This window comes from Colletotrichum orchidophilum (assembly GCF_001831195.1).
Source record: "Colletotrichum orchidophilum strain IMI 309357 chromosome Unknown Scaffold_30.1, whole genome shotgun sequence".
Classification (NCBI taxonomy): Eukaryota; Fungi; Ascomycota; class Sordariomycetes; order Glomerellales; family Glomerellaceae; genus Colletotrichum; species Colletotrichum orchidophilum.
The window spans coordinates 326,146-350,997 of record NW_019172986.1 but is presented as its reverse complement, the minus strand read 5'-3'; the positions used below and the strand labels follow the sequence as shown (position 1 = coordinate 350,997).

At 46.4% G+C, this 24,852-nt stretch overlaps 7 protein-coding genes across 7 annotated transcripts; 5 read left to right on the top strand and 2 right to left on the bottom strand.

The window, feature by feature from the left end:
* Positions 1-29: 29 nt before the first annotated feature.
* CORC01_04605 (uncharacterized protein) lies at positions 30-1,144 on the top strand (the record flags this gene model as incomplete). Its single annotated transcript, XM_022616252.1, has 2 exons — positions 30-504; positions 597-1,144. 2 exons carry the CDS (start codon positions 30-32, stop codon positions 1,142-1,144), a joined length of 1,023 nt encoding a protein of 340 aa, XP_022477341.1.
* A 2,105-nt stretch (positions 1,145-3,249) lies between these two features.
* CORC01_04604 (uncharacterized protein) lies at positions 3,250-4,244 on the top strand (the record flags this gene model as incomplete). The annotated part of the gene is made up of 5 exons (XM_022616251.1): positions 3,250-3,423; positions 3,483-3,560; positions 3,628-3,738; positions 3,805-4,104; positions 4,218-4,244. The coding sequence occupies 5 exons, from the start codon at positions 3,250-3,252 to the stop codon at positions 4,242-4,244; spliced, it is 690 nt and encodes a 229-aa protein (XP_022477340.1).
* An 884-nt stretch (positions 4,245-5,128) lies between these two features.
* CORC01_04603 (uncharacterized protein) lies at positions 5,129-5,359 on the top strand (the record flags this gene model as incomplete). Its single annotated transcript, XM_022616250.1, has 1 exon — positions 5,129-5,359. The coding sequence occupies one exon, from the start codon at positions 5,129-5,131 to the stop codon at positions 5,357-5,359; it is 231 nt and encodes a 76-aa protein (XP_022477339.1).
* Positions 5,360-6,153: 794 nt separating this feature from the next.
* CORC01_04602 (uncharacterized protein) lies at positions 6,154-6,327 on the bottom strand (the record flags this gene model as incomplete). The annotated part of the gene is made up of 1 exon (XM_022616249.1): positions 6,154-6,327. A coding segment is annotated over one exon (174 nt), but the record flags the coding sequence as incomplete, so codon positions are not given.
* Positions 6,328-13,823: 7,496 nt separating this feature from the next.
* On the top strand, positions 13,824-16,265 carry CORC01_04601 (uncharacterized protein; the record flags this gene model as incomplete). Its single annotated transcript, XM_022616248.1, has 1 exon — positions 13,824-16,265. One exon carries the CDS (start codon positions 13,824-13,826, stop codon positions 16,263-16,265), a length of 2,442 nt encoding a protein of 813 aa, XP_022477337.1.
* A 632-nt stretch (positions 16,266-16,897) lies between these two features.
* Positions 16,898-17,388, bottom strand: CORC01_04600 (uncharacterized protein; the record flags this gene model as incomplete). Its single annotated transcript, XM_022616247.1, has 3 exons — positions 16,898-17,009; positions 17,088-17,169; positions 17,253-17,388. 3 exons carry the CDS (start codon positions 17,386-17,388, stop codon positions 16,898-16,900), a joined length of 330 nt encoding a protein of 109 aa, XP_022477336.1.
* A 5,639-nt stretch (positions 17,389-23,027) lies between these two features.
* On the top strand, positions 23,028-24,242 carry CORC01_04599 (methyltransferase domain-containing protein; the record flags this gene model as incomplete). Its single annotated transcript, XM_022616246.1, has 1 exon — positions 23,028-24,242. One exon carries the CDS (start codon positions 23,028-23,030, stop codon positions 24,240-24,242), a length of 1,215 nt encoding a protein of 404 aa, XP_022477335.1.
* Positions 24,243-24,852: the final 610 nt, after the last annotated feature.

The window sequence follows — 24,852 nt, the reverse complement described above, 5'->3', positions numbered from 1 at the left end:
GTCCCACACCAAATACATTCACGATCAAGATGACATTCAATCCACTTCCAGAAATCCGTAACGACTCTTCCAAGGTCCAGCTGGACCGCATCTCCCATGTGTTCTTCGACCACCCGGACCTGAACAAATTCCACACTTTTGCCATCGACTTCGGTCTCACACCTGTCGAGACCTCCAATGAGGACCTTCGCCTCTATCGTGGCTACGGCAAAGACCCATACTGCTACGTTGCCAGAAGGTCCAAGACCGGTAAACCAGCTTTTGGAGGTGGAGCTTTCCTCGCTCAGACTGAAGCCGAATTCGACAAGGCCGCTGCCATTGAAAGTGCCGTCATCTCAGACTTGTCGGGACTTCCTGGCGGCGGTCGAATGATCACCCTGAAGTCGCCGGCTGGGTTTCCTTTTCATGTCGTGCACGGGATAGAGGACCGGCAAGGCGAAGGGCCGGTTCCCTCTGCGCAGGTAGAAAGTCTAGGACCTTTGAATGGCAGTGTCAACAAAAACCGTTTTGGCAAGTGGTTCACCAAGTTCTTAGTTTCCACATCACTTCAAATACTTCCTGGATTATGTCCAACCACTAACGGGGTGGCATGGTAGGCAAGTTCCAGCGATTCCATCCTGGTCCGGCTCTTGTGCACAAGCTAGGCCACTACGGCTTCATAGTGTCGGAGTGGGAAAAGGAAGTCGACTGGTACACGCGCAATTTCAACTTCGTTCCTTCTGACGTCCAGTACGCCCCCCAAAACGAAAATATGGATGTTGTCACATTCATGCACCTCGATCTAGGGGAGCGCTACTCGGACCACCACTCTCTGTTTGTGTCCCGCGCGACCCCGGGAGAGGGTGACCGGATGCACCACGCCTCATTCGAGGTCGAGGATTTTGATACGCAGCTTCTCGGGCACGAATGGCTGGCTGGAAAGAATTACACATCCGTCTGGGGTGTCGGCAGACATATTCTGGGATCTCAGATCTTTGACTACTGGAGAGACCCCACGGGGTTCACCATTGAGCATTATGCTGATGGCGATCTTGTCAATGTGCACACTGGAACCAAGAGAAGCATGGCTGGAGCGTTACATGTTTGGGGCCCTGAGATGACGGACGAGATGATGAAGGACGGCACAAGTCCCACTGCGGCTTGAACCAGGCAGAAGGATCTGAAGGAAATCATTCCATGGCTCTCAGGAGCCTGGTCGGAGTGGTTATAGTTCTGCACAAGCCCCTTTTCCGTACGCGCGAGGCCCGAAATAGATGGGATTAGATTGCACAATTGAAAATATGGCTCCAGCCATTATACTGTACTTAAAGTTGGTGATTAATATTCAATTATCTTAAAAATAAGAATTGGCTCAAATAATCCACTTCTGGAGCTAGAAGTACAAAAATCATTATTGGGTCTAGAGAATATATTTCATAACTACAGTGGCCCCCTTAGGCCCTTCTTAAGGCCGACTTTTAGGGTATGATGAGCTATTAGCCACTATTCCCGCACTATTAAAATAGTCCTCTTACCGGTTACTTATTTTTAAAGAATTCTTTTCGGTAAATCCCTACTCTTAGATCTTAAACTGCTAATAATATAAAACATATTTCAAATAAAATATATATAGTTTAAATATTTATTATAAAGAATAACAGTTAATATATAGATATTATAGTTATTATGTTAAAAATTATTAAGAAATACATATTAAATTAAAAATTTTAATTTCTATTTTGTATTAAAGGTTTTATTTTTTATATATTTTGAAAATAATATATTTAAATATGTTTATTATTTATATAATTATTAAATGAATATTAATTTATTTTAAGCGCTATTTTTTATTATAAAGATTTATATTAATTTGTTACGACCTAACACGCATTGCTAAACCAGGGCCCTACCCTATAAGACCTACAGCGGCTACTATACTATATATATAATAATAAAAACTTAGATAGCCCCCCTCAAAATAAAAGAACTATAAATAAATTATATAACTACGATCGTATAGTAAAATAAAAAATAAACGCTTATAAATAAATAAAACGAGCGATTATAAAAATATAAAACGGACGACCGCTTAATAAATAATTAAATAATAATAAATAAAATATTATAAAAGATATATTTACGATTAAGATTTATATATAAAATAGCTTAAGCTAAGTTTAAAAATAGATTTTTATAGCTTTTTTAATAATTAATTCTTATATTAAATCTAACGATCGCTTTTAATTATTTTTATTAAAAACTTATTTAATAAAACTACGATTAATTACTAAAATTATTTATATAACGATTATTATTTATAAATATCGTAGCCCCGACTTTTATTAATATAAACTTTATTACGACTAGCTAGCCGTAACACAATTATAGTTTTAAAATATAAATAATAAAAATATAAAACTATATAAGTTTTATAAATTTAAATTATATTTAATAAAAAGAACTCTTTTAAGAAAGTAAATAATAATTATAATATATAAAACTATTAAAAAAATATATTGTTTTCTTATTAAATTATTAATATTAGTTATTTTAAATAATTTTATATTTATTAAGAAACTTATATTAGTTATAGGTTTTCATTTTTTAAAAACTTTAAATAATTAAAACATTTATTAATTAAAAACCTATTTTAAGTGAAAGTAATTAATTTTATATATAATTTATTAATAATATTATAAGAGTATTTAGTTTTAATAAGTTTTTATAAAAACATTGAAATTTCAATTTTGCTCCGGACAAGGGCGTGTTCCGGCTGGGGGGGACTCTGGCCCTAACCCGTTGAACTGGCGCCTAGTAAGGTGTGACATCAATGCTGCTCTTGAGAATTAATAAACTCAGCAGACTTGCAACAACCCCAATGCGACCGTGCAAGTTCGTCAAAGTAATCGACGACAGTAAGAACGTGCGTCCGCTCTATGAGAGACCAGAAGTGCTCTAGAGTGAAAACAACCCTCTTTGCATTCCTCCGAGCATCCGCGGAGTATCTCGGTTCTTCCGGTTAGTTCCTCCGGTGGGTTGCTCCGGGTCATCCCACAAGGGTGGGGTGCTGGAGTGGGGCAAGCCGGCTGCACATGGCGTCGCGGAGAGTCGTTTTTAGACGCCACGGTGGATAGTGGGAACACAACAATAAAAAGACGTGAATATTTGCATGTCATCATTCACGTTACGCACGAGGGTGTATACTTCATCTCGGGCTCTTTACTCTATCAAAAAAACCTCAGGTGATCCATACACATTGAACCTTTCGCAATGCCATCTTGGAGTCATCTTATCCGCTTCCAAGCCGACGACGGCGAGAAGTACTTTTCTTACTTTGAATCGAAGCCGGATGAGACTCTACTTACAGGGAAGTCTGTTACAGGCTTCTCTGTCTTCGCGGACCTCTTGAAAGGGGAGTCGGGGCGTTCTGTCACCATACGAGAGGTAAGCCTTCATGAGTTCCACCGCGGACCGCCAGTTACTTACCTTACTATGCGGCTAAGATTCTGGCCCCTGTTCCCTACAACGGAGACATAATCTGCATTGGTCTCAACTATAGCAAGCATGCCGAAGAGGCGAAGGTGAGGCATGACCGACGGGCTTTCGACTGAAGACATGGCATAAGTGACTGACAGCGAGGATGCTTAGCTGAGCGTCCCCCTTGATCCCGTAATGTGGTACAAGCCCAGTCGAGCGCTCCGCGGTCCTGGAAATTTAAAGGTTCCTAAGACTGTGGCAAACAACTTCCCCGATTTCGAGGTGCGTGGAAATCTTTTCTTCAGTGGCCTCATGGCCCCAAAGTGCTGGCATGCTCAATCGCGTTAGGGCGAACTTTGCATCGTTACATCAAAGGACGCATTGAATGTCAGTGTTGAGGATGCTTCGAAATACATTCTCGGCTTCACGGCTGGTAACGACCTGACTGCCCGCTCTTACCAAGACCCCAAGCGCGGAGGGAATCAGTTCACGCGGTGCAAGGCTTTCGATGGATTTGCTCCAGTTGGACCGCTCCTTGTGAATGCTCAAGAGTTTGGCGACTGGTCGACCAGGAGAATTGTCACAAAGGTCAACGGCAAGGTTTTCCAGGATAGCGAGTGCGACTTGATTCACGGTCCAGCCAAGTTGGTCAGCTTTTTATCGCAAGGTAAGGCCCTCCACCATCTTCTGCTTGATTGATCAATTTCGATCTGGATTTCAAGTCAAGATAACAAGCTGACTCTTCGTCTCATTGCGTCTAGGCACAACCTTGCCTGCTGGCTCGGTGATAATGACTGGATCTCCGCCAGGTATTGGCTTCTTCTCGGATCCCCCCCATCAGCTAAAGAATGGGGATACTGTTACTGTTCAAATTGATAACATCGGAGTCCTGTCAAACACCATGATATTTGAATGAGTACTAAATCTCTTTGTCTGGCTAGTACTCACTGGATTTGTTGCTGGTCAGTTTAGTGTGAAGGGGAATGTGACTACTGCATTGGTTTCAAAGCTGATTTTACATTGGCGCTCAGTTAGTAATAGACTAAAGCTACACGTAGAGAAAAGTCCACGAAGTGTACTGGGACTTTATTTTCCACTTCGAGTTTCCAGGGCCCCTTCGTCAAATACAGTCAAGTACCTTTGCTGATGAATGTTACTTATTCTAAGAAGGATCATAGAAGACTAGTATCCCGCTTTCATTGAGCCCTACGATCTCACATTCTGAGAAAAATACTATATTTTTCTCTGTCCTTCGTTTTTTTCTAGTAAATACTGCGCTTGTCGATGTTAGGTGGTAGCTATAGTCATCTGCGACCGAGGTACTGAATCAATAAAACAAGGGGCACAACATGGCCTGGTATTACGACTGCTAAGGCAACTTTTCGGTGATTGGTTCTCGATTAGATTCGTCAAATTCAGATCCGGTCTATTTCTCAACAATCCGGAATTGTTCCGAAATTGATTCCTAGGCAATTTAAGATGACGGACGTCAATCTGCCAAACAAGCGCATGCAACTAGATCTAATGACACTACCTCGAATGAGACGAACCATCATGAAATGAGGCTTCAGCGAAGGAATGGGGCGTGTAACAAGTGAGGTGGATTCCGGTCGTGATGTCGCAAGAGCTTGGCCTCCACGGTTGAGTCCACCGACTTACAATCCGGCCCGCGATGGAACTCACACGCATTCTTCTGACCCTCGCCAGCTTCCTGCTCGCAACCTCATCGGCCGCCAGCCCTAGGAAGTGCCGCGAAAGCACCCTCCAGAGCCCGGCCCTATACGAAAACTACCCCGACAACGGCGTCTCTATCGGGCCAGACAACACCTTCTACTTCTCGGCCTCCAACTTCCATCACAGCCCCAATATACCGATCCTACGGTCTTTCAACCTTATGAACTAAGAGCCCGTCAGGGTGCAGAGGTTGTCGTCACATGGCCATCAAGGACTTTGCCCGACAGCGGAAACGCTCCGAATGTCTTATCTGCGTCGTCAAACAATAAGCAACTAACCCAAACCTCAGTTCTTATAAACATTCAGCAGTCACCTCATGTATTACGCAGCTCGCTTCTAATTGCCCGAATGTGCCATCAAGGGCAAGCGAAGGGCCCCAAGACATATATTCATCTTGGGAATTGTGATGTCCTTTGTTAGAAGTATCCCTCTCGGCAACCCAGAGTCAGGGGACATATGGAACGCGGCGCTGAAGACCATGCTCGTATGGCTAGGAGTCGTAGAGCAGGTATGCGGGAGCTAGGGCGGGCTTCAGCACACATCGGTGGAAGCAGCGTTGGTGGGTGAAATGCTTTGGCTGTTTGAGAAGCCTTTGCTAAGCGAGCGAGCGGGGAAGGTTAGTTGTTGGAAACTTTAAGAATCGTATATGTTAGGACTCTGATGGCTAATTCGCCCGCCCAGTGGCTTTTAATCGTTTATTAAATCGCCGACCACAACGATGCCTCGCTAACTTTGCTATTCTTTGTAAAGCATCTTGCCGTGACTCAATGTGTTCCACAAGATTTGTACCTGCTCATGGACGTAGGCTTCCTCGTTGGTGACTTCTGGCGTGACTGTTTTCCCATGCGAAGAGTCCACGATGCAAAATGCGTTTCCACACAAATGCACGTTGCACATTGACAGAACCCCTAGGTGAACACCATGTCGACGGATGAGACGAACAGGAAGAAAAAGCATTTCCTGTCACTTCGTCGTTTGAAACCGCGGCATCTCTTCCTTGATCATTGCCATGCCTCCTAAGTCTGACAGAAGGTGCGGTCTCGTGCCTGCTATACTCGTAAGGCCTAGATATCTCGGTATGATGTTTCTTCGCAGTATTCGCAGTCGGTCGTAAATGAGAGCCTCGTTGTCGAAGAGTTCTCTGTTCAGGAGTCTACATCTGGAGAATCGCCCTTTTTGGTAAGGTTACGCAGTTCTGGTACACCACCTGCAGCTGAAGGACGTGTTCGAAGCACAAATCAGGGGGGGGGGAAACTTGTCCTCCGTATGCGACATTGATCATCGATTGGAACTCAAATATGTGGTGCAAGGAGTTCAGCACCAGTAGAGAAAGGATTGCTGTTGGTATTGTTAATTATTGCGTGTGGCTCGGGTTGTTTACCTTGGTGCTGGGTAAAATGAAAGTCGCTAAAATAAATCAAAATGGCTTTGATCGTCGGCATAGAAGGCGCAGTCTTGGTCTCAAGTATGTTTAAGGGGAGGGACGTACACTTACGGCCTCAGTTGATTAGATTACCTGTCTCAACTAAGGTTTGCCACCCTCTTTTTCTTATTATCTGCGCCTCTAATATTCAGCACCTGATCTCGAAGATCTCGACATGGTCAATTTTTTCACAGGTTTCCCAGTCACCTTCGCCTCTGTCGTCTTCCTCACAGGTTGAACACGTAAGAATAATGGGCTCTTCAATAATGCAAAAATCAATGCGCACGCATTTCTGCCCTCGTTCCTTTGTGGAATCGCGCTCCCTCAAGGGCCCCGGCCCCTGACGGCACTCTCACTTCTTCTCGAAATCGTCGCCCGCGGGTATATTAGAAGCTTTTGACGCCATGGACTTCAAAGTGAGACTTTCTAACTTGTAATCATTAGCACGCGCTGCTGAGCTCTACGGACCAATCGGATGGAGTAGGATGATAAGGAGTACCTTTTCGGATTGGATCAAGGCTAGAAAATTTGAATCTCCATTGGAAAAACATCTTGACCGAGAAATGAGGTCTGGCGAGTAATGTATTTAATGGTAATAGCACTTGGAAATGGACGCCTAGAACGCTTATACCCAAGTAACGCCCCAGCATCATGAAGGCAATCTATGAACTATGAAATCCTTGTTGAATATTCATTTGATAGCCTGGATCGCGTCCATTCCGGTGCATGGCTACTATGGAAAGATATTGCTGCGGCCTCTTGGAAATTATTGGATGTCCTCTAAGTAGTAAGCTCCTGCCAAATCTAATAGATAGAGATGAGTAGATTGGTGAAATAATACGTATGATGGTTTATGAAAGAGAAAGTATTTTGTAAACTTAATTGAAATCATTCTTGCCTAGCCTCCTAACCTAATGGATCCGGATTTCAGTATAAGAAGACCGGTAAAGGCCGGAGTAGAGCTGCGCAAGATCTATCAAGAACCGCAGGCCAAAGAAGTTTAAAAAGAAAGAAAGAAATCTATGTAATGAAGTGGAGAAAACTTGAAAGAAATGCTGCCAGCAATTGAGTATTTAATTCTTAAACGTCCACTTAGATTTAAACTTTGACTTAAGTAGATACCATTCAACTGATATCTAGATCCTATGATTTGTTTTCAATTTCCATGTTCGACAGTCCATGGTAGACCTAATTGCTGGAATACGCTCTGTCCTCTATCTTGGAGATTCCATAACTCCCTGGTAAGGACTTATCCACGAATCGGCGTCTATTTCTGATTGTACAAGGTAGTGACTATGGATGTGATCCAAACGCACGTTGTGGAACATGTCCAGGGAGTTAAGACCCATCTGGATTTCGTTGGAAGTGAATTTGAGAACTCTAAGACAATATCCGCACCAGAATCCTTCATAATGCCCCGGGGCGCAGTCCCTCTTGAGAATCTCATCCACCGCCAACAGAGTTGGTTGCACGGTGGAAGAGTGCTTGGCTACCAAGTGACGCATGAAGTCGTTCTGCTGTTCATAGGTAAATGATTCATGACATAGTTCCCATTCTCTGCTTGAGTCGACATTTGGCTCTCGGCACACCCAATGAATGCCGGTGACAAAACGACCAGGGTGGTGATTCTCTTCATGAAATCTCCAACTTTCTGCATTCTCGGTAAAGTAAACACAGCCGTCGAAGGTGCAGAAAAAGGTTCCACCGAGCGCGTTATGGCTGCAGGTATTTGGGTCCTCCCGACAATAACCATAATAGCACGTCCGATTCGTGGGTGTATTCCCGTTTGTGTGCGAGTCCCCGTTTGTATAGGAATGCCCGTTCGCGGACATAATGCTTCTAAAGCAGCATTGTTAGCATGACCCAAAGTCACAGAATGCTGTATCTTGTAAGTGAGAACAGTATGGTCGTCAATACCTCAATAAATGTAGATGGTTGTGTTTGTGTTGCGAATCTAGGGGGAGAGATGGGAAGTGGCCTTTTCAGATTTAATGTACCAAGGACTTTTTGGTCTGTTGGTGTTGTTGACGTTGTCATACGCACCTTCATATCTTCACTTCGAGCCTGGACACTCTAAACCTTAAATACCTTCCCTAACTCTGACAGATTTGGTTAAATCCAACTTTGTGTGGCCCTTGATCTTTGAGCTGTTCTCACTTCTCTCTCGTTGTGAATTACTACCTCAGGCGGTCAAGGTGGCACTGAAAACTTTTTGGTGGTAAACACCCATCCTTTGTAATTTTGAACAGATGATCCCGATCATCGCCTTTGATAAACTGCTTTCCCCTCATTTGAGAAACACCTGAACAATGTATGCCTTATCAATGATACTGTTCAATGACTTGATGAACAGGTGTCGGTCTTGAAATCTGAACACAGGTTGGCTTGGGCGTGATAGGCCCTGATCTCTACTTAGGAAAGATGTGAAGGGCTACAGCAGGTCTCTGGTTGCGTGATTGAGGGCTATGTAGTACGGTAGGGAGGTAGGGAAAGCAGCACGAGATGATCATCTCTAGGAAAGATTCTAGAGATGTTGCTCTGAATGACTTTAAAGAATTGATTTCTAGGCAAACTCCATGATGAAAGCTCGTCTGACTACTAAGTAGTACGGTAGTAGCTAGATTGTACGTAACCATTTGTTTCTCCCCTTATGAAGTGGCCAATAGCTAGATACAATCTACTCTATAAAATTTCTGTTGTCAATGAGTCCTCTAGGCCATTTCCAATGTTCAAATTCCTCGCCATCGGCGTAGTGCTTTTGTATGTGATCCAGACGTAGAGGTTGGTGCATGTGTATTCCTGCGATATTATCACGGCCTTGCAGTGTTTCCGCGGACTCGTACTTGATACCCTTAACACAAAACCCGCACCAGAATCCTTCAAAATCCCCCGGATACCAATAAGATCTGAAAATTCCGGAAATATCCACCCAAGTTGGTGGTGCGAAGTGGACATCTGAGATGTGAGTCAAAAAGTTTCTGCTTTCTGCAAAGGTAAAGGGTTTATGGCACAATTCCGTGGGTGGGTATTGAGTAGGAGCTTCCTCGCTGCCTGAGTCGCTTGAGCTGTCCGGAGAAATCGGTTGACCACAAATCCAGTGAATGCTGTACATTATACCATGCACCCTATGCGCTTCTTCACAATCTCTCCAAGCCTTTGGATCACCCGGAAACACGTTGTCGCAACTGCCGCAGGTACAATGATATAAGGCGTCCTCAATATTGTGCACTACTTCGTGGTGAAGTAGCTCGTTTGCAGCCGTCTGACCATGAAATTCTGCGCCGCAATGTCCATAGTAGCACTTGGACAGTATGTGACTGTGGTCATTCGTATACGAAATTCCGTTTGCGTGCGAATTTCCGTTTGCGGAAGACATGATGCTCTAGAGATAAATTGTGAGTATATTCTTAACCCCGAGACCATCTAATCAGAAGAAGCAACATGATGGCTTAGTACCTTGATATCATCTGTACTTCGAACTGGGATTCGAAGAGAGTGGTGAGTCGGGCTTATAGTCAATCCAATTGCGAAGTTTATAGAACACGTCGTTTTGCAAAAGTAGCGTAACACGCTCTATTCCTACTTGGAGGTCAAATCAGCTCAATCTTCATGTCTTCAACTATATACTTTATATTTCGTAATGGACGACACATCTCGACATTACTCCATTTACCGTCCTCGTAAATAGAAGTTACTTGCCCAAGCGGTTAAGCATTTATCTTCCTCGAGCGACGTCAATGGACTGGGTCTTTCCATTTCTAACGGAAAACTGAGCATAATCTGGTGAGATTATAATGAACTTCTTTGATGAATCAATTCTCAAGATCAAAGGCCACTAGAGATGCTGTGTGTCGCGAGATTTATTCATGATCCCCAAGAACGTCCCCAGACCCGTCCAGACGGTTGCTTGCAGAAGGTCAACCCGGTCAACACTTCAAACTCGCTTGGAAATCCTGAACGAAGTGTTGATGATTCGCTGTAGAATTGTCCAGGGAGTCAGCAATCAGAAATGACTTGTCCACTTACCTCCTTGGCGGCGGTGAGCATGGCTTTGCCGTTTTGAACAGATGATCCTGGTGAGTTCTCACGGGGTTACTAGTCAACTTTAAGATTCTTTAGGAGAAAGAAATTTTGATCACTCCAAATTTCTCATTGACTGTTTGTCAAAACCTTCATCAAGTGGCAGTGTGTAACAGACCGCTATCCTAGGCAATTAAAGGCTCAAAGGCGCGATGACATCATCGGGGATGGACGAAAAAATTGTTGTGTTCGCGATGGAATTCACTAACTTCTCATGGAATGATTTGGAAAGATGCTGAACAGTTGAATAAGTGGACAAAGAGCCGAATGTTGTGATATCCGGCCATGAAGAATGGCCATCGGCAACGGCCAGGGGTTTCATTGGCCAAAGGTAGAACCGAGATGCTTTCCGTCAGTCGGCAAGAATCGCTGTTTCTTCAATAAAGGATGCGGTAAGCGAATTCAAGCAGGGGACTGCAACAAACTTCGAGTCTCAGCTCGGCTTAGTTTCCCTCGCCATTAACCATCGACAGTCTCGATTAGACTGTTTTCTTTTCCCCAATGACGTGGAAGACTCATGAGCCTAATAATTTTGCATCGAATTTCAGGGAAATTCTCAAATTGGCCGAGAACGGTTTTTCAAAGCGTCGATCGGGATCATTTGCTGACATTGACAAATACGCACGTGTTTGCCGCCGGGACATGGTAAATGCCACCATACCGCCGCACTATAAGTTGACAAAGGGAGTCTGAACAGTCTACCTCATTAATTTATTTAGTTTTTCTACCATTTACCCCATTAATTAATGGTATGGTATTAACAAAGCAGACTGGGGAGGTCGCTTCGATCCCCCCCCCCCCCAAGATTGGCTTAGAAATTTCCTCGACTCGAGGCAGCGGGAACATAGCTAGAACGTCGCTGGAAAAGTGTGGCTTTTCTAATGGCGGCGATAATTATTTCCTTCTATTCACCCTCGCCAGATCGTGTGGCACCATTCTCAACATGAAAGGATGTGTTCGTTTACTCAAAGAAAGTGAATCCTACGCCACCTAGACAGCTCTCACTGGCAGACCACCGTTCTTTCATTGAAATGTTAGAAGAAAATAATTGGGAACTCTTGGCCAACAGAGAAGTGTCGCTCTAACTCTTGTGTATCGAATCATAAGTACATATACTCAAAGGTGAGAACACTCGCCTGCGAGCAAAGAAGAAGACTTTGCAATTTTGTTACCGCACCTGCACTGACTAGAGCTATTCTACGGACTTCATCTTTCAACTAGAGGTTTGACGTCTGATTTTTCAATTCGAGCTACCGGTCTATCTTTAGGTACATTATTCTGTTTCTTCCTCTAGCCTCTGACCTTGGAATCGGATATTAACCGTACCACAAAAGCATCATGCCGGGGGTGGTCATCAACGGGAATGCCTCCGCAACGTCGGATGGCGGCGTCATATTTTGGTGCACATTCTGCACATTATATTGGGGGCAAGATAGACCAGGGTGGGCACGATGCGAACAAAGCCACCAAGAAGAGCGTGCTGTGAAGAGGCCCTGGATATGCCGATTATGTGTGAGGCCCACAGTCCTCCTCGACAAGTATGACTTCGAGAATCACTTGTATTACGTGCATGATGCAACGGAGTCTGAAATAATAGCCATCGAGGAAGGTCTGGAGGCCGAAGCCTCATACTGGTGTGGCTTCTGTGAGGATCTGGGCAAGAACCACACTTTTCTTAACAACAGCGACGAGCTACTTACCCACAATAACTGCGAGGCGGAACGAACAGAGCACATCACTCAACACTACATCGATGGTTGCATACTTGATGATTGGGTGGAACTTGAAGAGCACGAATGCTAAGGTACCTTAGGTGTTAGGAGGGAGCCTAGAGCGCAGACGTCGGTGGCTCTTGGTGGTTAGTAATACTAGCAACCCTGCAGACCATCGAAGTAGAGAGAGAATAGAAGTTGTTGATTCTTTAGATCTGGCTGCTAGTTCAATGTCGTTTATGTCACAAAGAACCTGATGTAGTACAATAATCAATGAGATAACATGTCCGATGTCTCTTATGTAGGTAGATGTGGCATTTCAGGTCCTTCCTACTTGGAATTTCTGTAGTACTGTTGTTCGAAAATATCAAAAATATGCAGGAATCAAATCTTCCTGCGCCCCAAAATTGATAACATGTAGTATGAGCTTGATACAATCACCTGATGTCTCAATTATGATGCCATTGACGTGACAATTTTCCAGGCGGTCTTCAACACCAGAAAAAGACCCTGCGCTTAGTTGCAATTATGATCCATCCGTTCCAGCTTCTTGAACAATCTACTCGGACGGCTCAAAGCATCGTGTAAGTTGAGTTTCGCTAAGTGATTTCCTAAGCTACTTTACCTTACTAATAAATATATCTCGCGGGACGTAACTTTACCAACAGCGGTTACGATCACAAAACATTTCTCCGGTAAAGATCCGCATATCAAACGCAGTTGTCAACGATAAGAAGATTAAAAAAATATGAGGCGGGAGAAGACACGATAATTAAAAAAAGGAAAGAGCCCCAATTGCCCGCTCTGACACGCGAAGTAAAACTATCACCTCAACCCGCGTCGTAGACATCGATATCCTCTTCGGGACATTCAAAAAAAGTCTCAGGCCACCAAGGCTGCCCAGAATCATAAACCGTTTGCCCACTAACATCGATTTAGCATTACCCATTTAGGGTCTACTAATGGAGAGCTCCATTACGCTCGTCAACTCCCGGACGCACCTTTCCTTAATGGCCCGGAATGGAGCAACAGAAAGGCGTTCAGGTCAAACAATATATTTGGGCAGCCATGCACAATTGCGAGGCTATAATACCGTTAACAATTCCAAGCCTGACATCGAGTGCAGCAATGAAGACGAGTGCAAGGTCAAGTTGGGGGGCAAGGAACTAGCGCTCTGAGCTCTCGGCTGAGTGCCACTGACCACTCAGTCTTTCGCACGCCATTTTCGCTTCCAAATTCGTCATTTTGTAGCCCACGCCGAGGTCGGACTTCTATTTACGTGACTCACTCAGAGAATTGTCGCACCTACAGCAGACGTCGGTGCACAGAAGCCTGTCAATTTTAATATGATTCATATATTCCAGTTCCGAACAATCTAAAAGCATCTCACGCAAGCATTCTCGAGGCAACCTCCCAGGATGAAGACATTGTCGGATAGCGAGCTTCAAAGCCTAGCAGGCGATTACTTCGCGCCCACTGGGTTGTATCAACACCTCAAGAAACTGCCATTCCTCGGAAGATTAGATTGCAACATCTCGTCACTTACTGCGGGGGAATGGACGGAGCTTATTGTCGAGTATGTCGTAGGGTCCAGCGGGCTCGCCGACGGCGCTTGGATTAAAGGAACATTCAAGTTCTACTCGGACTGGGCTCTATTCCAGACATCCGACCCGAAACGAGACAATTACGTTTCCGCAGAACACACTCCTGGTCCGTTGCATCCTGGCCAGACACCGGCAACAGTCCAGTCGCTCTATGTTCGTTTCGATCAGAAGGGTCACGAGAGGCCTTTTCAGAAGGCCATCATCATCGATATTGTCGACGGTTACATGAATCCGGGTGACAAAATCACCGTTCGCATCGGCGACAGAAGATGGGGGTCCCGTGGGACACGAGCGCAGACGTTCGTAGAGGACAGCTTTCTGATGAGATGGTACATCGACCCCGTTGGCACTTCCAGATTTGCGCCCATCAAACCCGACGTCACTTTTCCCATCAAGCCTGGACCTATTTCCAGGGTCAAAATTGTTACCCCTCGGCTTGTTTCCAGGGGTTCGTCATTTCCTGTGCATATTCACACTGAAGACAAATGGGGGAATGTAACGGCGGATGTGAATGGACTGAGTGTACGACTTACAACCAAGGCCTGTGGCTTTCCTGTGGGCCCGCAAGAAAGGCATTTCGACTTTCCGAATACCGGCTGGACGACCGTCAGCGAAACGATATCTCTCGAATCGGATGGAGATTACGAGATATCTGCAGAGGTTCGAGATCACGCCGGCTTAGTGATTGTCGAAGCGACTGAGTTCATCACCGTGGACACCTCCCTTGCGATTTCTCGGCCATATTTCGCGGATCTTCATGTTCATTCCGATGATACAGTGGGCACCAACTCGACCACCTACAATTTCTCATATGCCCGTGAAATTGCAGGCCTAGATATTGTTGGGTATACCGCAAATGATTTCAATATTACGAAGGAGCGTTGGCAGAAAACACTTGCGATCATCAAGCAGATTAACTGTCCGGGTGAGTTCGTTGTTTTCCCGGGGACAGAATGGTGCGGCAATTCAGCCGTGGGAGGTGATCATAATGTTGTTTTCTTGGATGATCCGAGCACGACAGATCCGGAGTTCCCAGTAGACAAACGTGGGAACGTGGTCAGAAGCTTCGAGTGGAATGAAGACGGACCTTCGGAGCTGGTACCCGGCGCCTGGCCACTCGATGAGGTATACGCTACCTATGCTCAATCGGCAGATCAGCACTTGATGATTCCACACGTAGGGGGTCGCAGGTGCAATCTGGCATGGCATCACCCTCGTTTGGAGCGCCTCGTGGAGATCGGTAGTGCATGGGGATTATTCGAGTGGCTCCTACGAGATGCCGTTGCGCGTGGCTGGGAAGTAGGTGTCTCAGCCAACTCCGACGAACACCGAGGGCGATGTGGTGGCGGTGTGCCTGGAACTGCGGTCTTCGGTACCAAAGGTGGTTTGACCGGCGTCGTGGCGCCGAACCTGCACCGCCGTGAAGTTGCGATAGCTCTTCGAGCCCGAAGAACATTTGCGACTACAGGAGAGCGACTAGTCGGTCTAGCCAGTACAAGCCAAGGCCATCTACAGGGCGATGACGTGGACATCAAGAGTGGTCAACCCATTGAAGTTCGATACCGATTCTTCGGGTCGAATGGATTTTCCACTATAGAAGCATGGGACAACAATGGCCGGCTTTTCTGCAGGGACATCCAAGAAGAATCTTCTCGTCGCGCACCAGAATCAACGCGACGAAAACTCCGCGTCAAATGGGGTGGTGCGAGAGTTTTTGACAGATATCGAGAGGCCACTTGGCATGGTTCAGTCATCGTTTCAGGAACTCCCATTTCACACGTCAAGCCATTTGGAGGCGTTCTAGACAACCCAGAAGACACGATCAAACTCACCTCTCAAACACAGATATTATTTGACACGCGCACCAGCGGCGATTTTGACGGCGTTGATATCTTCTTGGAGGATGACCAGTATCCGCATTCAATCAGGATTTCTGGACAGCTTGGGGGATATGTCAAAGTTGGGGATATCCTAACAGGGAATCCTCACAGCCCCCAACCCAAGTTCGACATAGTCGTGAAAGGAGATGAACTGAGAAGCCAGGGGGGGAAGAGCGTGGAGATACAGGGCGGCGTGGAGCTCTTTGTGGCTGTTGAGAGTTTATTGGACGTGCCTCTTCCTCGAAGGGTTGAGGGGGAAATCACAATATCGCCGGAGTTGCAAGGGGAGATACGTAGTTATGCTGTATACTTTGTAGGTCGGGAACACACGGGCGCAAAAGTGATAACCAGCCCCATGTTTTTCAAGCCGTATTAAAATGCTAGTCTTACTTGTTGTTTACGTATAGCGTCCTCACGGTACGTCTGCTATCAAAAACCTTACCTGGATTTGACGAATCTTCCCCACGTTGGAGATGAATGGTTGATTCTATGTAGTATCTTGCTTCGACACTATTTTTCTCGCTCCTTAGTCGGCATCAAACTTTACATAGGTGCGTAACCATATCGCAATGGCTGATTAATAGTGTGTATAAAACATAGACAAGAAGTACTACTGCTTTTAATTTCAGATAGTAAACAGGAAATATCAATGTATAGCTTGATAAGGTTTTTAGCTGTGCTGAAAAAGAGACGCAGTCGCAGTTCCATAAACGATTTATATTTTAAAAGTTGACGGACGTCTCGAATTTCATGTTGATGTAGTTCATTATCACCGCATGTTTCCCCCTTGCCTTAGGTGCAACATGTTATTTATTTTGTTTCATGGCACGATTGAAAAAATCAACAGTATACTGTATTATAGTGAGATATACGTATTGTACTCGCCTATCCCACTTGTATTAGGTGATAAGAACTGCCCTAGGTGTTGGTTGTCTTTTGGCCTTGATGTGCTATCAAGCAAGTTTACTTCGCTCCTTGAGCAGTACGCTGCCTTTATATTGATCTTCCTCACTTTCTTTTGCACTCGTAGCTCCGGATCGCATCGTTGAAGTGACCATTACCATCAGCCAGGTTGGCATCCTCCTGGTTGTGGTATGTTTCTCCCCGGCAATCACTATCTCTATAGAAGTAAATATGTTTTAGTACTCATTCAGGAAAAGAAAAATGTTCTGCGTTATGATATTTCGGGTCATCCTACCGGTACCAGGTGCAGGTGTCTCTTTTCTTGTCCTCGTTCCGAATTGAGCTGATGCGGTCCACGAAACTCCGCGGGGTATTATCTACGCAAGTCCCTCGCATTAGTCAGTTTCTGAGGGAAGATGGGGTATAGAGGAAAAGCGCCGGATTGTAGAACAGGACTGACAACATGATCTAATCTGGATTACGTCGGTTAGGCAGTTGCCTCTAAAATGGGTATCTTCACACATGAAGACGGTAGCTTCGTCACGACCACGGGCTGCAGGGCCTGGAGCCTCGTCTAAGGGAGCAGCGATCACCATCGCAGCGAGTGCTCCTAGGCAAGCCAGGGTTGATTTAGTGAAGAGCATTGTGATCGATGTGAATGTTTGATGAGGGATAACGAATTTGTTGTAAGTCGAGGGGCATTTGAGGGATAAATACTAGAAATAGGACAGTATACAACGGGCATGCAAGGCATCCGCCCTGATAGCATTCCATGAACCTTGGCAACCGTCTGAACCTGAATACCTTCCTGCTAGACATCCACCAGGTATCTTTCACCACATGAAATCCATCACGATTGTTTCCTCATAGGTACCTGTAATGATGTCTTACCCCCTGTATGCTGGTTTCAGGGTTTCATGGCCATCCCTAGAAAGGGTTTAACCTGCAGCACAAAATGTGTTTGGGGCTGCCGAACGCCACGGTATCCTTGCTAACTTAACTTACGCGAAGAGCTCATAGCATGTAAAAGATGTCGTGGATGTTACTTATCAAAATTTCCTTTTCTTCATGGCGCTCTCAGACAGACCCTTCAACTTCTGTGCCGTTTTTGAATGAGACGGCATCTTTCACACACGTGCAGCACAGCTGTGCAGTTCACAGCAGGTCTTGGCAGATGCATCCGATATGACATACAACAATCAGCGTCTTGCAATTTTTGAAGGATGTTTGTTGGCTTCTTTGATAGAGAGCATAGATGATATTGGGTTTTTCAACCCAGCTTTGACGCGTTTGTTCTAGATCATGCTTTCAAAACTTAAGGTGGCTGAACTTGAAATAATCAGGATTTCTCAGATGCGCTCGGTCTCTAAACCAAACAAAAATGGTTTGATGTCGCGCCTCATCAAAGCAGATGGGTGGTCATCGGAGCTGAAGCTTCGTCTCTTAAACCTAGGTAGTGGTGCCGATAGTATCATGCCATAGGAGCATGTGCTCGGTTACGCCTGAGCGGTCATTCTTCGACTGCAGTAAGCCCAGCTTTTCAATTCCCATTCAGCATTGTCATCGCATTTAGAGTTTGTTTATGTGAGATCGGTACCAAAATTGGTTGGTTGGCTGCGTGTGGCTTACAATACAGAGTTTAGAGCCATCTCATCAGACGACAACTTGGTCACAGCTCCAGAATGATGCACTCATCCTGGACCATCCATATTTTCAAATACCATGTCGTATTCAAACTGCGACAAAACTCAGGGGACGCTGGCTTAGTCTTTCTTTTAAACACTTTCAATTCGGTCTCGGATCTTCTTGCATCCTTGTCGAGAACAAATCGATAGATGATGAATTCAGAAATATCTATTTCGTCACATTTGGGCTGTGACATTGGCCTCTGAGCCTGTACTTTTTGGTCTACTCATCTCTTTTTAGCGTGTACTGGCTCCATATTGAAGACTATAGACTACTAGAGAACACAAGACATGATCCAGGGACCAGAGTAAATTATCTTCAGGATCTATCGGGACTCAATCAGCCCATCCCGACTATTTGCCAGCTCAATTCTCGTATCCACATTTAGGCCTCTGCCACCAACAATAATGATACTCGAAGTAGAACTACAGAGGCTTGAAACGGTTTTCAGGTCGTCACCGTGCACATAATTGTGTCCGTCCTTAAGACTCCGTCACATATGGCTTTCCTTGCCCACCAGACATCTTCTTGAGAATTATGTGCGCTTAGCCCATACAGACAAGCGGCTCGCCATTCATAATGAGAAGACATGAAGAATTCATGGTCAGCGTGCCGTCTAGTTTTGCAAGACTATTGGTTGTCCCGCGCATCCCCATCTTTTCTATACTTCAATAGACATCATGCTTTTTTCTCGAGGTTTTGGGTATAACAAATAAAAGTCTCAGTAGTTCATGTGACTGGATATGCTACAATAAGTGATTGAGCACTTTCTTTTAGAGATTGTTCAGCCAATTCTATGGCCGCCGATGTTTCAGTACTTTTGCCTGATCAAGAACATCAGCAGAGAGTACATATGTCATGGCTTCCGCAGTCTTCTTTGCCTTATTGCGTAGCTGAGAACAGGTGCTAGTTTGCCGATGCTTTATCTAAATGCATATCGTGGCCTCTATCATCGCCAGTGGCCCTCCACTACTCTTTCATCGCTGAAGGATTCACGCGACTGACCTACCAACACTAGTATGTACCAATCTGAATCATGTCACCATTAAGCCAGGCCTCAACTATTGACAGATGCTCGAATGTTGTTTTTATCAAATTGATTGCAAAGAAAATCAAAACAGATAAAACTTGCAACAACCCAACTCAAGTTCCAGCAGTCAACGGTAAGGCCGATTTTATCACTATCTATACCTCGAGGTATAAAGGGCTTCATTCATACCCTAGGAATCTTCATCGTCCTTGAGATTTAGATTCTATATTCCGTTCATCCTTAAGCCGTTCCCGACCAAGCTCGCCAAGTCATTCAAAATGCCATTCAAGTCTTTCTTCTCGCAGATCAATAACTTGCCCGAATCAACACCGATAACCTCACCGCAGCCATAAAACGCTCTTTATATGCTTCTACCAGATCCCTGCATCTTAATAACACCCTAGCACCTGAAAATAGAAACCCACCAACTCGACAAGTCCTACTAAGTGCGACTAAAATGCTAGCGGCTAACGGGCCGTACAACACCGGCCCGCTCAGAGTTACGTTTCTTCTTCTTCTGAATCCTTCAGGGAGGGTGTGACGATTGCGAAACGGGATGGGAGAGACAGGGTCGATGCCAGCTTTCGACTTGGGAGCACCATTATAACAAAGGCCTACGAGAAATGATGCCACAAGACCTGGCTGAGAACACTGTGCGTTTTTAGTCGTCTTTGTTATAAAGCGAACTCCGTATGATCGAGGTTCCAGGCCGAGTTGTGCCGGAAGTAAGCGCATATTCATGCATCTTAGATTCGATTATTGGTGACAAGTGATCGCAAATCCCCGCTACCAGACGTCCGGCGAAAAGGCACTACCTGCCTAAATTTGCTAGATTGTTTTCGGCTAAGACTAGTATGACTATATTCCCAGGCCCCTGGTGGTTGCGCCGCAAGTCTGCAGCTTAGAGATTGTAGTGTGACCAACTTGCAGCGACCATAAATCCCTGAGTCTTCTCTGGCCTTTGCTTCTTCTGAAGTGTGAAAAGTGGGCTGTTTAGTTTATCTAAAACTTCCTTCTTATTTCACGCCACGTTGAACCTAGCTATGGCCTCAAAGGGCGAGATCGAAGTAGTCGTTTGACCCAAATCCGAGATCATTATGATGTTTGCCTACTTTACGAGTCTACCCGCCAAAGAAGCTTTTTTGTAGATAGTCGTGGTCGAGGATTGACGTGGCGTCGACCGTGTGCAATCACTCCTCAAGGATGTCAAAACCTACCTGCTTTCAACCCATAGACAAGCATCAAAAAGCCTAAGCACACGCTTCATCGCACGCCTGACTATCAAGAGGGATGGGATCATCAGTATTATGTCAGTCCCAAGGCACAGCTCGACAGATCCCGTCTACCTTGTGATCTATCAAGCAAGAAGGACTCTCTCTGTAAATTAACAAACCTGGTGTACTTCAACATAGAGCGGACAACGCCCTTGTTGTTCACAAAGTATAAAACAACATATGGCCAGCCCTACAACGGCGCTTGGAAACGTGTAGGATTGGACGACCCAACGTCGCGTTTTGATTATCATGTTCTGTTATAGAATGAGAGCGTCTATATCTTAGGAGCCGCGCTTAGGACTGGATAGTTAGGGAAGGTCAGCATGTAGATGATTCTGAGTAGTGCAACCGAGTACAAGATGAGGGTCTGGAGAGGATAGGCAGTGAATAATGCAGGTTTGAAGGAAAAAATTATCGCAGCCTGGACATTAGCAACGGCAAGGTGGTTTGGTTAAGCTGAGCTGATGTGGGATTCATATGGGAAAGGGCGGAAGATTACGCTGGGAAGAAAGGCACGAGACAACCAAGATTTGTAGGCTTGAGGATGCTTAAGGCGCTATGGTTTATAGCATGTCAATCGAAAGGAATTTCCCGACGTCTTGCTGAATCAAGGAAGTTTGGTACATTCATGGCCTGTTTAAATAAAACATGAATGGTGTCATGTGTGATTAGTCAGCAGGTTCCACCTCAGCTACACCTTGACGTCACCTCCAGTCTGTAGCTAGCTAGACTTCTCTCTTCATCACACACACCACAGAGAGACCAGACAGACCAGACAGTCAGCTTGTCTTCAGGCAGTACATTCATTCCATTCTTTCCAGATCGTTAGCTTGCTTCCTTCACAAATGGCGTCAAGCAATAACACCTCCGCCACGTGGGTCCAGTTTGTGATATATGGTATTCTTATTGTTGTAAAAGAGTTATAGGTCGCCACGGAGTTGCTTTTAGTAAGGTGAGTAAAGGAATTATCCGGTCTGCTTTTTGCCTTTCGAGTGATGATCTCTCACATGTTTCTCTATCTCTTCGTCATATCATCTCTTCACCAAGCTACTATTTATCAACGAAATGAAAAACAAGCTTCTACTCACCTTTCAATATTTCACTCATGGATGCCATAGTAGCTTCCAGATCTATGACGAATGACGCCGGGCGGTGAATGAAGGAAAGTATCGATGACTGTGACCAAGGGGATGCAGAGAAATAAATTGAGAGGCGCCTCCATGTAGCAGACGCGCTTCATCTTCAAGGGCCCCGTTGTTCAACACATTTACCGCCGACAGAGGCCAGATACCCTCGAATGAAAGGCCTTGTGACAGGCTGGGCAACCTCACCGGACAGTAAGCTAGACTGTTTGAACTCGTCCAGTGGAACAAAGGAACAGACTGGCGAAGGGGGAAGCGCCGACAACTTGGGTTGAATGGCAACGATGGATTGACAGGTGTAGCCAGCCGGTGCAGGCTGAGGGACGAATGAATGAGTGGGCGGTGTCCGCTTTTGACTCGTCACCGACAGACAGGTGGTAATTAGGGGGTGGCAAGGGTGGATAGGGGGGTTACGGGGCGGGGCTGTGGTGGCCATGGTGCCGCCTTCGATTTGCTTGCTGATGGGTTGATAACTTGACCCCCACGAAACCCAAGTCCCATTCGTGGCTTGCCGCCTTGCGCGACCGATTTACTGGAACACTTTTGCGGAGCACGAAAACCCTTCTTTTTTCTCCGAGGGGTCAGGAATACCAGGACATCTACGGATAAACGACAGCATTGTTCGCAATTACTTACACTACCAACCTAATGTCCTGCAGTTCCCAAACGCAAGTGGACTGCGGCCGGAATCGGCCTGGTTGGACCGCGGGGTCCCGGACGTGTCGCCAGCCAGCACCCGCCTGCCTGCCCGTGTCACGGTGCCACCCCGCGACCCAACCCATCAACCAAGGGTCAAGGGTAGGGCCACCTTACCAAAAGTTGCAAAAGTTTTCACGATGCCCTCATTAAGGCAAAGGCAGGCGGGTCCACCGTGTCTGTGTCAGACACGCTAAGATAAGAGACTCACAGCCCCCCGCAGTTTTTTGCTTTATCCCTCTTAGTGTAGATTGAGTCTGCAAGCTCCATCGCATCACTCATTTCAATGGGTATTCCATTTCACATCAGAACCCAAACCCCCTCGTGCGTGCTTTTGACCTCCCATGAGTTACCATCGAGCACAACCCCCATTCGCAAACTCCGCGCAGTGAGGCGAGTCGCGTCCCATGGGGCACGCTGCGCATCCGCTGCCGCCCTCCAGCAGCCTTCCGCCCTTGCGCACTCTGGCCCAGCTCACCGAAGCCGATGTCGCCGCTGCCCTACAGAACCTGTCAAGAATCTACTGCCCCTTGGCCGTGTCCGTCGCCTTCCAGCTTACCCCCGAAACTCAAAATTTTCTTCACCATGAGACATCTCTCGCTGACTCTGGCTATGTGTCAGAGACAGACGATGATCATGAAGAGATTGACGGCGTCGACCATCATGTTGCAGCCCTCAAAGTCGACGTCTTTGAGCGCAATTTTGCCGAGCGCTGGTTGACTGGCTTCATCGCCAGAGCCGAGGCCCTCCCCTGCTTTGAATCCGACGAAGCTTGTCAACACGCTCTAGACCAGGCTTCTTGTATCCTCGAATCTTTCTTCGCCGCACCTCGAGACGACGATGCCTCGGATGCAAAGGATCAGGATTTCACGCGCGATTTCGCTTTCCAGCTCTCGCTTTCAGGAACACCGCCAGCGAGCGTGCCCGTCACCGTCCGACTCAACGATAGGCTGGCAGGTACGAACTCGGCTGACCCTGACGATGTCGGTCTCCAGAGCTGGGGCGCCTCCATCGTCTTGTCCGAGATTATGTGCTCCTCGCCGGAGCGTTTTGGTCTGACACAACCTCGACTGGGTCTTTCGCCACGCGTCATCGAGCTTGGTGCCGGTACGGGGCTTGTCAGTCTCATGCTTGGCAACATGCTGCCTCACCTGGGAGCATCGAGTCCAACCATTGTTGCTACTGACTACCATCCGGCCGTGCTCGAAAACCTGCGGTCCAATGTCGCTCTCAACTTTCCGCCTGCTGAGCCATGCCACGTACAGACCACTACCCTCGACTGGGCTGCGCCTGTGCTGGACGCACCGCTCGATGTTCCGGCCGACATCATCATCGCGACAGACGTCGTCTACGCACCGGAGCATGCCATCTGGCTGCGTGACTGTGCGACTTGCTTGCTCGGGGACTCTGGCATTTTTTGGCTTCTTGTCACAGTGCGGCGAAACGGCCGATTCAACGGCGTCAGCGACAGCGTCGAGTCTGCTTTTAGGGCCAACAATGGTCTCAAGCGCTCAGACGGCAAAAGACTTGCCATCCTGCAATCGGAAGAACTGCAGAAACGCAGCGGAGTCGGACGAGGGGATGAGAGTGGCTACAAGCTTCTCCGAATTGAATGGGCCTAGCCCACTAAACATCACGAGCATGGGCATGAAGATGAGACACGAGATTCTTCACGAATAGACAATAGAGACTACATAGATGATAGACTGACTAGACGAGCATTATAGACAGAACCTGCACACACAGAATGCAACCACAACGGCAATTAAAGCTTCGATTTTATGGTAGATAAAAGTAGAACTACGTACTTATTGTCGTACCCGCAGGATGCCTACTACCTAAGGTAGTCCAGGGAGGCATGTTTGTGAGACGGTGCCGTCTTTCCAAGTTCGCCAAAACCCAATGAGACGCCGTCCACACAAGCTGATCTCACCTCCAGCCTAAGTACGTGCGACGATGCCTCGGGATTGCTTTATTCCTGGGCCAGTGCAGCTCCGGAGCCTATAGGTAGGGTGCCTCCTTCGCGACACCGCCATCCCGGTACCATGCCGTGAACAGCCCCCGTGTCCGTGCCGAGCCAGACAAATTTCCAGTTGTGAAGTGAGGCATCGTATCCGTACTGGACTGGTGGTGTGGGAGAATCCACAGGCGGCCGGGGAGGTCGGGTGCCAACCAAAGAGACAGGCCCACGTCGGAGCTGGGCCCCCGGACCCAGAAAAAAAAAACCACTGA